Source organism: Mastomys coucha, unplaced genomic scaffold (genome assembly GCF_008632895.1).
Source record: "Mastomys coucha isolate ucsf_1 unplaced genomic scaffold, UCSF_Mcou_1 pScaffold1, whole genome shotgun sequence".
NCBI lineage: Eukaryota > Metazoa > Chordata > Mammalia > Rodentia > Muridae > Mastomys > Mastomys coucha.
The window spans coordinates 85,460,065-85,478,002 of NW_022196891.1; the positions used below are offsets into that span (position 1 = coordinate 85,460,065).

At 40.9% G+C, this 17,938-nt stretch overlaps 1 protein-coding gene across 1 annotated transcript in view; it reads left to right on the forward strand.

The window, feature by feature from the left end:
* Nucleotides 1-17,938, forward strand: part of Ush2a (usherin) — a 689,504-nt gene that overhangs the window by 63,766 nt on the left and 607,800 nt on the right. Inside the window, 2 exon segments of the mRNA XM_031338301.1 lie at nt 11,617-11,680; nt 17,042-17,336. Of these exon segments, the coding sequence (XP_031194161.1) occupies nt 11,617-11,680; nt 17,042-17,336 (359 nt within the window).

Here is a 17,938-nt window from a genome sequence, read left to right on the forward strand (position 1 = left end):
AGACAGGGTTTCTCTGTATAGCTCTGGCTATCCTGGAACTCACTCTATAGACCAGTCTGGCCTCGAACTCAGAAATCCACCTACCTCTGCCTCCCAAGTGCTGGGATAAAAGGCGTGCGCCACACCGCCCGGCTAAAAGGTTTATTTATTTATTATAAATAAGTACACTGTAGCTGTCTTCAGACACACCAGAAGAGGGCATCAGATTCCATTACAGATGGTTGTGAGCCACCATATGGTTGCTGGGATTTGAACTCAGGACCTCTGGAAGAGAAGTCAGTGCTCTTAACCACTGAGCCATCTCTCCAGCCCCAAGTCTTTTTCTAATAGTAGTGTCTCTGACTCTCTCTGAGTCTCAGCCCATCACTACAATTTCCCAGTCACGATAGGAAGCTCTTTTCCTGGCTGGTTTCTGTTCCCAGCTGCAAAACAGTGGACGAGTACCGGCTGCCTCTCCTCTGCCATCCTGGCTGTCCCTGGACTTAGCTACTATTTCATAGATTTGTATCTTTTTAAAAGAAACTCTTTTATATCCTGGTGAAATAAGTATCAACTAATGTTTTTTTTTTTTCCCATAAAGTTAATTTCTGCACTTTGTGTGATAGAAAGATTGAATTTTAAGTGATTTTATTGGTACGTTTGTCCCTTTGATTTTTTTTTTTGTTGAATATCCATGAATTTCTTCCTGATTGTAAAGTCACCTTGATCTGCCATTCTAGTTTTATGATTGTGTACTTCCTGTTTGTTTCAGAGGTCAAATTAATCAACTTCTTGTCAAAAGTGATAGCATTTGATTGTATATTGATGTCTTGGAGTATGTTCTTGTTCTGATCTTTCTTGCAAGCATTCTTCCAACAATAGTTCTTAGATACTGTTTCTCCAAATGCACTTTAGGATCCACTTTCATGGTAATTATCTAACGGGAATTTTAATAAAATATAATTCAAATAATATTAAAGTATATGAAGGACTTATATTGCTATTATATTGAATATCTGCGTCTTTTATCATGATATATGATTCTATTTAGGAATTCTTTTGAAAAAACTGTTTTTAGTTTTGAATGTGTGTATGTCTCTGTGTGCGTGAGTGTGTCTGTGTGTGAGTGTGTGAGTGTGTGTGCATGTGTGTGTGTGTTTGTGTGTGTGTGTGTGTGTGTGTGTGTGTGTGTGTGTGTAACTCCTGAGGAGACCAGAAGGAGTGGGACCTCCCGGATCTGGGTTTATAGGATATTGTGAGTCATCCAACATGAATGCTGGGAACAGACCTGGGCTGCTTACAGGCTCTTAATCTTTGACTATATTTCCAGTCCCTTATGTAGGTCTTCTTTGGTATGTTTTGGTAAATTTCTGCACAAAAGTTATTGATATATTTTCTTTATCCCTATGTGATTTAATGTTTAATTCTTTTATAGATAGTATTCTTCATGCTACAGTTCCTGTTATATTTTTGCTTAAATAGGAACATATTATGGGGTTTTGTATGTCATTCTTATTGCCATTACCATTTTACAACTTTCATTAATTGTAACATTTTGGTTCTAGACTTGTGGCATTTCTATATAGAAAACCATATAATAAAAATAACACATTTGTGGCATTTTTATTTATTTTATCTTTTGAGTTTCTTATGATTGTGGGATATAGATTTTTTTAATTTAGATTTTTGAGACAAGCTCTAATTCTGTAATCAAGGCTGTCCTGTGAGCCCAGCTAGGTCGTAAATAACCAATCTTCCTGCCTCTACCCTCCCCAGTTCCAGGGTCATAGGTGTGAGCTGTCAAATCCAGCTAAGAATTCATGTACAGTATTGAAAAGAATACATAGAGCAAGTGTCTCCACTGCTATTGGCTTGATGAAAAGTCTTCCAATTTTCCCATTTAAAAAAAAAGCCATCTTGGTGTTTCCATAAGAAGTTTGGTACTTATTGCTGGTTGCTTAAGGTTTTATGTTTGTATGTGAACTTTCAAAACATGATAGAACTAGTGTGTTAATGTCTGATGTTTTCATTGATGGCTACACTGAGGTTGGGTCTGTAATGTCTCTGTCTTGCCCTGTTTAAGAACATACCCTGAAAAAATTTAAGACATTTCATCAGGGGAAGTTCCTTGTCATGGGTATGTTTCACCTATAGACTGAGGAGACAACAAGATCTGGTAACACTGTCTACCAGGAAGACTGAAATTACTGCTGTTATTAAAATAAGTAAATAATAATAATGATGATGATAATAATAATGTTCACAAAATGCTTAACATTACTGTACATTATCCTAAGGTCATTGATGGGTATCCATTTATTCTGTTATTTCTTCCTTTTATTTCTTGATCCTGGGCACTGTAGAAATTTCATGTCTATAGGACATCTACAATCCTTAATCTTCCACCTGGCTTCTAAGTAAATCTTCATCAGTTCATGAGGATTTCCTTAGGAAATCTGTCAAGGAAATCTAATCTAATGTTACCACTGTATCTCTTTGTGTATGGTCATTCCTTTGTTGTTATAGCTGAGAAATCTTTGCCTGTATGAAGGCCCATCATCTCCCTATGATTTGTTCTAGATGCATTGTAGCTTAGAAATTAGCCTTGCCATCTTCAGCCAGCTGAACTGATGTATGTGGTAGATGATAGAGGTTAAGGTGCTCCAATACTTGAAATATAATTTAACAGTTCCAGGACCACTCAGAACATTATTATTTTTTAATTTAATTTGCTTTGCTACTTTGTAAAAATGGAGTTCATCTCATTTGATTTCCAGATATTATTTGTACTATGTCAATAACATACTTCATTTTTACATATTGATTTCTCATCTTATGAATTGCATCATGTATTTTCTATAAAATATTTAAGTGTATTTCATAGAACTGTTGTATATATGTGAGGCACTCTTATCTTTCTGGTGCAGAAGAATAGTACCTCCATGAATGTAGAATGACATAGTTAAAAAAACAACAACAATATAAGCTTGTAGCTGTATGGAAAGATTTAGTAATTTGCCATTAATTATGTTGTGGTCTGCTGAAATTTCAGAATTGATTAACAATTGGAAAATATTCCTTTCTTTCAAAGTTCTTGAATAGGTTTTATAATCTTGAGGCAGAGTTAGAGTTCGGCAATTATTTCATGGAGAGGCTCTTGTCACGTATGCCCATTGCTGCCTTAATTTCATGTAGGACTTGCTTCTCATATGCTGAACCCACTTTTCACCCTTAAATATGTCTACATTTTCCCATGGTGTATCTTCAGCTTTATCATATAAATTTATGGCATTAGAATTTTTGGAGTTATTTTCATCCTCTCTGTAGAGCCTGCAGCTGCCTTGTGATTGATGTCTTTGCTGGTTTGGGCAATAGGGTCACAAAAGTTTCACAAAACAGATTTGGAGAGTGTTTCTCTTCAGTCTTTTGAAAGAAGTTTCAAAGAATTGTTGTTGTTCTTTGAAATGCTCAGTAGAATTTTCCAGGGAAGTCTTGACTCCCAGGGTTTTCTTTGTGAGGTTTTTAGCCTTACTCCTGTCTCCTTCCTCCCTTTGTACCTACTCATGTTATCATCCTTCATGACTTGGCTTCAATACTTAATGTCTCTTCATGAGTGTCTAGTTAATCACAAGTATCTAGTTTTCATGATAGATTTATTTACAGGCTTTAAATTTTCACATGTATGATATCAGGAATACTATCTCACCTTTCACTTCTGATTTTCATCGTGTGAGTCTTTCCCCTTGTTCAGTGTATAATTGTCAAACTTGTAATCATTTCAAAGACATCTTATCAAATACCGAAGCTTTAGCAGCTCTTTGCAATCATCTCCTACATTATTTAGATGGCTTTGTTTTTTTTCCTAACTGTTAAAATTGCCTGTGACACTGCGATCTTAAGCAGTTGCTACTCAGCGATTTCAACCAACATCTTCTAGAAAAGGCTTCTCTTACTAGAACAGAATATCCATCCAGGCCTCAAAGGAGGGACTCTTCAGGGTATGCTGGGCACATTAAATAATGGCATGTTTCTGAGAATCTCTTTGCAAGCCTCCAGTCCCGTTCTGATCCTTCTGGTGGCTCTCTGGGTCTTATTCTGATTGTAGACTTTCAGTCAGTCTTGTCTACAGGACTGTAAGCTTCAGAGAATTAATTAGGTGGAATTAATTCCACCCATAAATAAATACATTTTACAAATATTTATCCATTTAAAAACAAAGCTTCCATACATCACTTGAAATCTGGTTTATTTCCCAAGTTCTGAAAACACTGGCTTGGGAGTTGCTGGGAGCACAATCTATAAGCTCTCCTTGCAGGACAGAGAATTTCCACTGTGACTCGGGTGTCTTAGGCACTGTTCTATCGCTGTGAAGAGACACCATGACCACAGCTATAAGAAAAAGCATTTAATTGAGGCTGGGTTTATAGGTTCATCACAGAGAGAAGCATGGAAGCACACGGGCAGACAAGGTGCTGGAGGTATAGCTGAGAGTTCTACACAACAAAGCCACACACACACACACACACACACACACACACACACACACCCACCCACACATATATATATATATATATATATATATATATATATATATATATATATATAAAATCTCTCTCAAGTAACGCCACTCCCTGATGATTAAGTACGCATGTATATGAATCTATGGGGGCTCTTCTTACTTATATCACCACACTCAACCATTCCTGATAACATTTTGATATTTTTTTATCCATATCTCACAGTTTTTACTCACAGATACTGTTATGCTACACTGATAGCTTCAGGTTTTATTTCATGTTTTACTTGCCACTTATAAACAGACTAAAATTACCTAATGAATATGGATGCATCTATAGAAATTAGACTTTTTCTATTGAACTGGTATGCTAACTTTATATACTAATTATAGAGTAGCTTCACTGTATATTCTGTGGGATTTTTCACAATAGAAAAAAGTGTGCTGTCTAAGGAATAGAGGCAATGTATTTTCTTTATGACTGGTGTTTTGTACTTATTATCTAGCACCTTGGCAAACATATTCATGTGTGGGTACGTGAGCATGTGTTTGCACATGCTTGTGTAGGGGCGCAGGTACCTACCTACATATACAGAGCCGGAGGAGGACAACAGTTGTCCTGATCTGCCACATTACTTTATACCCTATGAGGCAGGGGCTCTCCCTCAGCCTAGAACGAGGCTGACAGTCAATACACTCCTAGCTCTGCCCTTTACAGGTGCTTGTGGCCGCACCTAGCTGTATTCTGTGGTCCGGGCCTCCTGAACTCTTACAACTGAGCTCTCCTCAGCCCTGATGCTGCCTTCACCCCAACTTGAATGTTTGACGATTTCTTCCAACCTCTCACTCACAATGAAGATTTTGAAGATTCTTTCTGTCTTTATTGCCTCCTAAGCAGCTCTGGGGTCTTTCTTGCGTGAGTCATGGCTCTGTCCTTGATCAATTTATATAATTTGGACCGATTTTTCCCATATGTATATTTTTCAAAGAGAGAGCTCTTTATGGCATATTTTTTCCTATGAATATCTGTTAAAAATTGGCAATTAGCAAAGGGATTGTTAAAGTCTATCCCTGTAGTGATGTCCTTGACCTGTCCTGTGGCCTCCTCCCTCACCGTCGTAATGCCTCTGCTTGAAATGGATAATATATGTTCACTTTGTGTCTTTGCAAAACTTTCTCTAATTCTTTCACAAAATTCCCCACTATGAATTCCGAGGCACTGGTGACGACTGTCCTATCACAGACTCCAAAGTGTAAAACTCAAATGATTTTTAAAGGTTATAAAACCCAGCCCTTTTATTTTATAGATGATAAAATGGATTTCATTGTCCCTTTGCAGCAGAGCTTGCCTTTAACTATTATTAAGATATAGGAAGTGGACTCTAATTTATCAGCCTTCCTGAGGAAACCTCCACTCCTAAGACCCTCTCTGTCCACCATCTTTCCTCTTGGGTGACTACAGTAACCTCCTCTGGCTCTTCTGCATCTGGACATGTTTCCCTGACTTCCAAATCTCAACACGTTTGAGTGAACCTACGATCCTGCCGCTCACCTGCTCCCAACCCTCCAGAGGCCTCTCATTTCATTCAGAATAAAACCCAGATCTTTAAAACATGCTATAAAGCTTTTAACACTGCGTAGATCCATCTTGCCAGCCAGTTAGTTACTTGTCTCCCTCAACCTTCTGAATGCTTCCTCCTCCCTCCCTAACTCTGTCCCAGAATGCTGGCTCTCTGTCATTCTTCTGACATACATAGCTTTAGGAGCCTTTCTTCCCTTCGTTGCCCTCTTGGAACATGCTACGCCTAGATGTCCAGTCTGAGTCAACCTCCCTCCCCACTGGTGCTACATTCGTAATAAGGTCTCCTTTTGAACACACCACCCCAGAATAATTTAGACCTGTTGTCACTCCTACTCTAAATTTTCTATTATCAACAGCACTTAATATGCTTATATATAATTCATGTTTATTGTATCTATGAATCTATTTAAACACAAGCTCTATAAAAGCAAGAGTGTATTTTCTTGACTATATCTTTTGGTTGAGTGGTATGTATTTGGCTGCAACAAAACTGACTGGTACACACTAGGTCCCAAATACATATTTGTGGATGAAAATAAATGAAATCAACCAGGTATTCAGCACCACAGTAAAGACTCTGACAAGAGCCAAGCGGCTGCTATTTAGGTCACGTCTCAGGGGCAGCATGCTGTTCCGTGGCACGGAGGATCGCCCACTGTGTCTGTTACTTTTTTGTTGCTGTGGTAAAGCACCAGGATCGTGGCTAATTTATAAACAAAGCTGTTTACTTTGGCGTATGCTTTCAGAGGGAGAAGGGTCTATCGTGGCAGGGACATACAGCTTCCAGTGGAAGGAGCCGGAAGCTGAGAGATCACATGTCAGTGGCAAACGGGAAGTAAAGAGTGAGAACGGGAAGTGGGGTCAGGCTTTAAAACCCTGCTGCCTATCCCCAGTGACATACTTGCGCCATTAAAGGCTCCATTATCTCCTCAAACAGTATCACAGACTCTGGACCGACTGTTCAAATGTACAGGCCTAGGGAGGACAGTTTTTCAGTCAATCCACCACATCCAATGTTTGTTCTGGTGTGATTTCTTGAGACAAAACGTTTCTCTCTGAACTGCTCTATAAACACTGTCCATGCTATTTTATACTGAGGAAGCAAGTCTCGTGGACAACTTGTTCTATAAATTAGCGTTAGTTCTCTTCGCTAACTTGCATGATTTTTTATCAGTTTCATGTGGCTGCATTAACAGCGTGGGTGACTTCTACAATAAAAGTTTGTTTTCTTTGAGTACCCTGTAAGAACAATACCAAGTTCATACAGGACTCCGTTAGATTTGAAAACCAGGGAAAGGCATCCTTGAGTCTTTCTTGTGCTCGTTCATGGTTTCAGCACTGCCTTGTCTGTCTTCTCCTGACACACTTCTTTGTTCCCTGTGTCTGGGTCGTTTCCTTTCCTTATACATGGCCTCCTTCTCCTTCAGCATGGGCCTTCTTCAGTGACTGCTTCACCTGTTTCCATCTGCAGAGACACTACATGTAAATCCAGTGACATTTTCAAATGTGAGGAGTTTATATCTTTCTGGGCACACGACTCTATCTGGAACAGAGCCCTGCCTGATGGACAACCAGGCTTTGACTGTAAAAAACTGTACGGTGATAACATCAGTAAGCAAATTGCCCAAGGGAACAATGGGAATATTGTATGTGCCTCTAGAAAAGACTTCAATGAGTTCAATCATTGTTTCAACATCTTGCTTTCTGAAATACCTTGCTTTCTTCTTCCCAACATACAGTTCATTGGCCTCAAGGACACAGTCAATTGCTTGACGTCTTTTATCCTCCTAGTTTATCATTTGTTCTGTGATCCACTTTCCTGTGCTCCCACCCACATGCACTGATCATCTCTGTTCTTTTGTATAGGGACCTGCACTTTATAGTCCCCTTGGTTAGATGTACTCTCTTTGAAACCCACCAGTGCTGGATACTGCCAATCACATGACATTTGAAGATAATGAAATGTGCAGTTAACTTGCATGTATGTGCGGGGACATAATGACCATGAAAATATATCATGGCGAGGCTAGACCTGTCAGTCACCCTTCTTGCCCATTCCCATGGAAACCAATGCACATCTTCATCCCTCTTCCTAAATTTATATCAGTACCATCTCCCTCATTCCCTACATCCCCCCTTTTTTTTACTTCCTTCATCATTGAATATCATTGAATAATTGACCAGATGACTGGAACATGGCCATGAGCTGTGGATAGGCCAGGGAATAAGAGAAACAATACTTTATCTTTCCAGGAAAGTATATTTAATGTATTTCCAGTTTCAAGGGACAGACAGAGAAGTAAATAGTATTTGTAACAAAGAGTAAAAGGAACATACCTTGTGACACTGTGGTGACCACAGGGTATTTCCCCAAAAGCTGAGACCAGGGCTGGGTGAGAAAAGAATGGTGGAAATAAAGGCAATAGCAAGTAGAAGGTCTAAGTACTGAGAATGCTGGGTAGTTAAAGAGCATTTGAAACTTAATCTTGGAGGCTGTGGTATGAGCATGAAGGATGTTGTGTAGAGAACTGTGGGGGAGAGGATGAGTAAAGGAATGGATAGGAGATAATCCACTCCCCCTGCTTTTTGGCAGATAGTGTGACCTCTTTTCATGAGAAATAATGTCCTCAGTGCATTTTGCCTCTCTCTCAAAAGTCACACAACCACAAATGACTTAGAGCGATCCACATGTGTCCCTCCCACTTTCTTTTATCTCAAAATCCAGAATATTCTTCCTTTTGCCATTCTGTTATCGTCTACATTTCTGTTGCTGTTTTAAAGATCATGGCCAAAAACAGCTTAAAAATTTTATCTCAGCTGATCAGTTAAAAATCCTCATCTTCCTGAATAAATATTCATATATAAAGTATACTCAACCATTTTCTTGACTGTGCATCATTTAAATATAAACCTTAGCTATAAACGACATTGTTTGTTTGTTTTACTTTTATTTTTGCTGGGGTTGAACCCCAGGCCTTGTGCTTGCTAAGCAAGTGGTCATCTACCTCTGAGCTGTGACCTGAAATAAACAATATAGGCTCGTGTTCCCAAGTGTAGATACACAGACTCACACATAGACACTTAGGATCTTCATGCTTTTCTCAGAAACCCCCTCCTGATCTTATGATTTTCTTGGATACAGACAAGAGGTCATTCCAGATTCTACTACCCACCATTAAGTTATTTGTTTGTATTGATGTTTTGTCTACGTATATATCTATGATCCACGTACGTGCCTGATCTCCACAGAGGCCAGAAAAATGGCATCCAATCCCCTGGAACTAGAGTTATAGATGGTTGTGGACTGCCATGCAGGGGCTGGGAATTGAACCCCGGTCCTCTGGAAGCTCACCTGGTGCTCTTTACTGCTGAGTCATCTCTTCAGTCTTTACTGTCCAATTTTTATTCACCTCGCTGCATCCTTTCTCTGCCCAGTTTCCAGTCACCTTGCATCCTTTCTCTGCCCAGTTTCCAGTCTCCTCCAAATGTTTTCCATGGAATAATAGCAAAAACAAAAAGTTTCTTGTCATCAAGAAATTGTTGAAAAATGACTATTTTGGAAAACAAATGTTTGGAAAAATGGCATTACCAGTGCTTAGAATTTAAGTTTTCAATAAACACTCAATTAATGAATTGACATTCTATATTAGATCCTATCCCATTTTGGGTCCTCATGATCCAAACTCCAGCTTGGATTTTTCTTTTACTTTTTTATTTTTATTTTCGAGACAGGGTTTCTCTGTGCAGCCCTGGCTGTCTTGGAACTCACTCTGTAGACCAGGCTGGCCTCGAACTCAGAAATCTGCCTGCCTCTGCCTCCTAAGTGCTGAGCTTAGAGGCGTGCACCACCACTGCCTGGCTTGGATTTTTCTTTTGTATTAAATACAGAACAAAGATTCAGAAGTGGGGGTTGTATTGGTTACTTTTGTGTTGTTCTGGCCACAGTACCAGGTAGAGCTTTCTTTCTTCAACTTAAAGAAGAAAGAATTTACTGTGTGTCAGGGTTTCATTGTTTTAGTCTTTCCTGGGACAGAGGGGAGGGCATTGGAAAAACAGCTCAGCCCACGGTGGGGCGTGTGCAGGAAGCTGGTGACTTCACTGTGGACTGGGAAGCATAGAGCCGACAAAGGCCAGAGGCCAGGTCAGCTGGCAAAGGCCCAGTCATGCCTGCTCTAAGCGGGCTCCACCCAGTAAAGGAAAAGGGCCTCCCCACCCCTGACCACCTGAACTAGCACCATCAGCTAGGGTCGGTTCAGATTCAAATTATAATTGTATTTTGTTTTACTTTTTTCCTCTCCTCTCCTCTCCTCTCCTCTCTTCTCCTCTCTTCTCCTCTCCTGTCTTCTCCTCTCCTTTCCCCTCCCTCTCCTCCTCCCTCCCCTCCCCTCTTCTCTTCTCTCCTCTCCTCTCCCCTCCTCTGAGTGGTGGGGCTCATACCAAATGTGTGTGTCTGTGTGCGCGTGTGCGAGAGAGAGAGAGAGAGAGAGAGAGAGAGAGAGAGAGAGGACGATTTTGATATATGTGACAGTGAGTGTGTGAATGCCAAAGAGCGGTGTGTGGAGGTCAGAGGACAGCCTTCTCGGTTTTCTGGTTCCCCTTGGATCAGGCAGCTCTTCCCTTGTGCTTTTGCTGCATTTTCCAGGCTCGCTGCCCCAAATGAGTGCTGGGACAGCAGGCGCAGGCCACTGCCTGAAGCTCTTACTGGAGTTCTGAGCGAGCATCTAACTCAGCTTGCCTGGATCCCCTGGCAGGCTTTTACCTGAGCTGTTGCTCCCTCCGCTACTTTTCTTTCCCTTCTTCGTGGTTCTAACCCTCTTGCGTTTTTCTGCCCTCACACATCCCACGTGTTCAGTAAATAACAAATAGTTGAGTGTCTATGAAGGCTGATCTCTACCTAAGGTTGAAAGGGACCTGCAGTGGCACTGTAGTCTCTGAACCTGATGATCTTAGAAGAATCCTCAGGGAATGATGATGTTGACACTCAGTCTGCATTCTGATGTAATGGGTGGGTGACACAACATCTCCGAGCAGCGGATCTTACTTCCCTCTGTGGTAGTTTTGGCTTTTTTTTTTTTTTTTTTTTTTTTTTGATTTTTCTGGAGGAGCATTTGTTTTAAGTTAGAACCCACATTCTGCAGCTTGAACTAAGACGGGTGGGAGGTGAGAACAGAAGTTTTTCCACTGGCAGAACAAATATTCTGAAAATTGCTATTGAAAGCAGATGACAACCAAGCTTAAGGCTTGGGAAATAATAGATTTATAGGTTTGTAAATGAGAGGGAAACTCAAGAAAGTGCAGCGGCATGTTAGGTCTGGAAGTAATCTGCTAAGGGATTTGTGTCGCCTTCACGGTCTTGCTATGGAGATAAATATGATGGCTGCTAACAGGGAAGACTTAGAAAACAGACTCAAATCTTCAAGAATTTGGCGGTTGCCAAAGGGGACATGGTTGAAAGCTTTGCAGTTTTAAAAGAATATCAGATGAGTGACCTGCATGGCTGCCTTGATTCTGGGGTTTCTTATCTGTACGTATTTTTCAGGTTCAGAGCAGTTTGTTGGAAGAATGCAAGATTTTCGATTGTATAATGTGTCACTTACAAACAGGTAAGTGGACGCCATCTGATAAAGCTTCAGATGTATCAGGTTAAGGTCTATTCACTTCAAGTGCCATGGAGACTATGCCATTTTTTATCATCACAGCAATTGGCAAACATCACCTAATTTATATTTGGCCATGTTTACTTTGGCCTAACGTCCATTCACTAGTATTTTTCTGTCAGCAACTCTGTATAAGTGGGGGTGCTCAAAATCATTCATGAAAACTTTCTCTTAAGAAAATTTATTTTGTCAACACTACCTAGATTAGAATGTGTTATTTCAAAATTTCTATATAAAGTAGATGCTAACACCTAAAAATTGACTTCATAACTACTTTTGGAAATTATGAGTGTTGGAGAATATGGAACTGTAAGGCGATCGCTTTGACACACGAGAGTCTGAAGGGATGAGGACTTTAGACAGATTCGACATCTGAAGAGTTGCTATGCATTTTTCTATTTCTGTTTTACAGAACATCACACAGACTGTGATGGGTACTCAGCAAGCGTCTTCTCAGCTCCAGAACAGGACAAAACTCTATCCTAGGGTTTCCTACAGACCAGCTGCTTCTATCGTATGGCCATGATCCCACTGCAGATGAGCTCTAAAGAACCCTAGCTTAGAATCTAGTTGAGAAAGTACAGGGGGATGGCCATTCCTGATTGTCTTCTTGACGACATCTGGGATTTATTAAAACTCAAATGGGTTGTCAGAGAGGTCTTAGTTAGATCATTAAAAGCAAGAAAACCCACTTCTAATCCAGATCTTTTGAGGTGGGAAGATTTCTCACCTTCAACCTAGGCCATATCTTCTCCTGCAAGCTTCCATAAGGAACACAGATGGAGAAATGTTGCCCCCTTTTCCTGCTTGCTCTTGATAGCAAGCCCATTCTATCACTGACATTAGAGCCTATTTTGGGAGTATTTCAGCATATACTATAGACCAGCTGGGGCATCAAACCTCATGACCTGAACAACTACTGGATTCTTAGATGGTCCACTCATAGACAGCCATTGTTCGACTAGCTGAACAAAAGACTATATATACATATATATATATACATACACACATATATATGCACATATACATATACCTATGTATATATAATATAAATTATTGCATATATATTCATGTTATTATATATTATATGTTATGCATAGGGACAGAGCTTGTAGAATGAATGTATAGATACAGGAACATTGCTTATAAGATGAATAATTTATAAAATGATAATACATTATACTACATATGTAATATATTATTCCTTCTATAATTTCTGTTCCTCTAGAATACACTGACTAATATAGATTCTTTTGTCAGGACAACTTGGTAGTGGAAGAGTCATCCAGTTAGTGCTGGGCTGAAAGGCATGAAGAGGTCATGGAGAACACTTAAGCACTGACCTTGTGTGGAGGGTTGGAGTACATGAAGAGAGCCCAGAGGAGGCTCCTGGTGGAAGGGAAGCCCAGTGGTAGCAAGAGGCTCCCACATTTTGGATATGTCAGCCGTTCATGAGATAACTGCCCAGGGCAGCAGCAAGTGCAGAGTGGGTCAAGCCCAAGCCTGGGAGACAGGCTCTTTGTGGCAGACAGCAGAGCCAGAGGGATTACCCAAGTGCTCTGGAGGAGCCCAGGAGATCATGAGTGTATCGCAAATACTGGACGTGGAGTGATTTACACTGTTGGAGACTGCTTTTGTTTAATCAGATTATGGTTTTTTTCCCAGGCTCTTTCTCCTTGAAGTAAGAAAATATTAAACTTAATTTTGATTTTTACAGGAGCCCACACAGTTGAGAAGTTTTGAGCTTTGGAAGGAGACTTTTTTGGGTACTTAAGAGAATGGATATTTAAGAGATTGAACTTTTAATGCTTTTAATTTATAAAGACTGTGGGGCCTTTCAAGTTATTCGTGTGTGTGTGTGTGTGTGTGTGTGTTTTAATTTGAAGTGGGAAGACTCACATTTAAAAAAAAGTTTATGCATTTTATTTACAAGAATATACTCTAGCTATCTTCAGGCACACTAGAAAAGGGCATCAGATCCCATTGAAGATGGTTATGAGCCACCATGTGGTTGCTGGGAACTGAACTCAGGACCTCTGGAAGAACAGTCAGGGCTCTTAACCTCTGAGCCATCTCTCCAGCCCATTAATTGTGTTTTTAATGTTAGATCTTGAGTATTAATAACAAAAGAAAGCTGAAGGCTTCAGAGTACTGTATTTGTGTGTCAAGTGACAAGAGGATGATTGTTCTGGGTAGACTCAAGTCAACTTGACATAAGCTCCTGAGTGGGGACAAGGGATCCTCAACTGACAACATGCTTCCATAAGATCTGGCTATCGGCAAGCCTGTAGGGCATTTTCTTAATTGGTGATAGATGTGGGAGGGCCCAGCTCACTATGGGAGGGGACACCCCTCAGCAGATGGTCCTGGGTTCTGTAAGAAAGCAGGCTGAACAAACTATGGAGAATAAGCAAGTAAGCAACACCCCTCTGTGGTCTCGGTGTCTGCTCCTTCGTCTAGGTTTCTGCCAAGTTTCAGTTCCTGTCCTGACTTCCTTTGATGATGAACAGTAGTATGGAAATGTAAGCTGAATAAATTCTTTCCTCTCCAAGTTGCTCTGGTGTTTTATTATACCATGGCATTTTATTATAGCAATAGTAACCCTAAGTAAGACAGTGAGCTTGTATAGATGAGTTCACCTTATTTATTTCTAAAGTATTCATTTGTGTGTGTGTGTGTGTGTGTGTGTGTGTGTGTGTGTGTGCGTATGTGTGTGTATGTGTGTGTGTGTGTTTGTGTATGCAGGAAGCTGTGTAGAGAAGTCAGTGGACAACCTTAGCTGTCCATTCTTGTCTTCTACCTTGTTCTGAGGCAGTGTCTCTCTTGTTTCAGCCACTGCTCAGCCTACTCTGAAGTAATTTGTCTGTGGCCTCTAGGAATTCCTTTGTCTGTTCTATCTCTGAATATGAGTAGTAGAATCGCAGATGTGCACTCCTAGCACTGTGTCTGGCCTTTGCTTGAGTTCTGGAGGTCTGATTTCAGATCACCATGCATTTGCTGCAAGAGTGTCTAGCCACTAGGACCTTAACTTGCTCCTCATTGACTGTTTCCAAGGGAATTTTTTTTTTCTCCTACCTTTTCAAGAAAGACAGTGTTAAATTTCTACCAGCTCTCACAAATTTGGGAAACATCTCAGTTGAATGATGTTACAGCCTGCGGTAAAACCATAATCAGTTTAACCCTCCTTGTTTATCAGTCTGATGAGTCAGGGGATGCCTGGACAAGGATACTATAACGTGGAGTGGGGAGGAGAGACGGTGCCCCTTACCAACTGTCATTCAAATCTCCTTTGCCTAAACCTATCATGCTGAAGAGTAATGTCACTACATTTCTTTGGAATGAAGTTTTCTTTTCTAGCCAGAGCAAAGATTTCACACCAGTTATTGACTTTGGAACGCATTCAATAGCTGATGTCAATTGAAAATCATCAGTGAGAATTTATAGTGGTCACTTCACGCCCCTTAGTGAAAGAAGACGCTGCCCACCTCCACCATCACCTCACCGGGGGCTGAAAGGATGTGTTTCCTCTAGTCTGACTTGGGTTATTAGTGTTGACGGTCTGGAAGACTGTGCTGGGAAGGATGGGGAGAGAATGACCTGTGGTGCTCTTGAGCAGACATATTTTTCTTAATGGAAAAATTAAATAGAAATGCCTGCCCCTGGCATTCTTGTCTGGCTATTGGCAGCTGGCTTATGGTCTGAAGCCATTGAGACATTTCAGGAAGCCAGGATCTATGAGTCACAGGAAACCATTGACAAATGGCTTTGGCCTCGGTCCCTTTACCCAAATGAGAAGCCTATAAAATGATACATGCTTTCTTACGCTTTCCCCTGGATGAACTGGAGATGTCATCTTAAATCTCATTATTTTCGATATATTGCTGTTCACTCACAGTGTAAGTCAGTTTAAAATCTAAATGTATGACACCTCTCTACATTATCCCAAATAGGCACAGAGACATTGAATTTAGATAAAATCCCTTGATAGCGAGCAAGGTCCCGTATATGCTGCCTCCCTCCTCTTTCTCTCCTCCTGCCTTTTCCTTCCAGTCCGGGAGTTGAACACAGGACCTCACAGGCAGACAAGAGGCAAGTGCTGGTCTCCGGCATATGCCTCGAGCCCTCTTTGTACTCTTCATTCTGAGACATGATCTCTGCAAGTTGCCCAGCTATCCCAGAACATACTCTATAGCTCAGACAGGTCTTAAACTAGAACTCTTCATGAGAGCATGAAGAAGAGCTGAGATTACAGGCATGCCCCAGTAGACTTGCCGAGTCATTCTTGATTTAAAACATTCATACTTTAGGGTCATTGAGATGGCTCAGATGGCAAAAGGGCTTGGTGTGTAATCCTGCTGACCTGAGTTCTGTCCCTGGTACCCAGAGTGGAAGGAGAGGATTGCTCTGGAAAGTTGTACATTGACCTGCACTTTACTGCTGTCACTCACACACACACTCACACACACACACACACACACACACACACACACACTCATACCTACATACACACTCACACATACACACATATGCATACTGGCACACACAGACACAGACACACACACATACACACACAGACACATACACACATACACACTCAGGCACACTCTCACATACACAGAGAGAGGCACACACACTCATCTTTTAAAAGTTAAAACCAATACCATACCATTTTTAGAATACCTTTGTCTTAGTTTCATTTCTGTTGCTATGACAGAATAATCTCACAAAGGCAACCTCATGGAGGTGTTTAGGCTCACAGTTAGGGTACCATCCCTCATGATGGAAAAATGAAGGCAGAAGGAGCTCGAAGCAAGTGGTCACATTGCATCCATGGTGTAAAAGTGGGGAGGGAGGGATGCTTGCTTGTAAGAATTCAGTTTGTTTTTTCTCTACTTTGTATAATCCAGGATGTTTTCAAAGGACTTCATCCTGACCACAGTTCGGATGGGTCTTCCGCATCAATCAGTGTGATGTAGTCAGTCTCTCACAGGCATCCACAGAGGGCAATGTTAATACGGACAATCCCTCAAGCGATGCCTGCAGCTTTGCTTCCTAGGTGATGCTAGATTCTAACAAGAAGACAGTCAACACTATCCATTACAGAACTTTAGGATATTGAACATATTTATTTGTCTAAAAATGAGTTTTATTTCACATCCCATTGAGAAAAATTATCAAAGCTAAATGGTCACACACACACACACACACACACACACACACACAAATAACAGAAGAATGTTATCGTCTCTGAGAAGTCCTGTCACTGTGAGGTTGTACGTCCTTACCTTCTTCTGTGGACCATTTCAGAGAGATTGTGGAGCTCTTTTCTGGAGATTTTCCTCACTTGCATATCCAGCCACATTGCCGATGCCCAGGCAGCCACCCCCGTATCCACCCCTTGATTCAGCAGTACTGCATTCCCAATGGTGCCGAAGATGCGCCCCAGCATCGAGTGTTACGGCTGAATCCCGAAGCCCACCCTCTCTCCTTCATCAACGATGACGACGCTGCTACTTCATGGATCTCTCATGTGTTTACCAACATTACACAGCTCAATCAAGGAGTGGTCATTTCTATAGACTTGGAAAATGGACAGTACCAGGTAATCAGGGATGGGGCTGGATGGGTGCACATGCTCTAGCTACTGCAGTCAAATGACTGCAGAGTTCATGGTGTCAAGGAAAAGAAGCAGGCTCTCTCACAGTCCTGAAGACTCAGAATATGCAATCATAGTGTTGACAGGAATGCAGTCCCTCCAGAGACTCTGGTGGGGGGAGAGTCTTTCTTGCCTCTTTCAGTTTCTGCTGATACCTGTGAATTCATGGTCCTCCAACTCCAAGTTCTGCCTCTGTTTAACAGAGCCCTCTTCCATGTTTCTCAGAATGCGTTAACTCCCCCCTCACCTTCTCTTTAAATGGACTGATCTCGTTTTAAGATCCTCGCTTTATTAGATCAGTGATTGCTATTTCTAAGAAGGTCACAGGCACAGGCACCTGTACTTACTTCTTGGCCATAGTCACTGGGATGCACAATTTAACCTACTATATAGCAAAACATAGAGTTGTTATGAGTGAAATCACAATATTTAATACAGATCCCCAATGTTTAATGTTCAGAGATTGATATTAAAACAGAATTTATGAAATGTTTGTGTCTTCTTTTATTAAGAACATATATCAATGGAGCAGGTGCTTACTCATATGT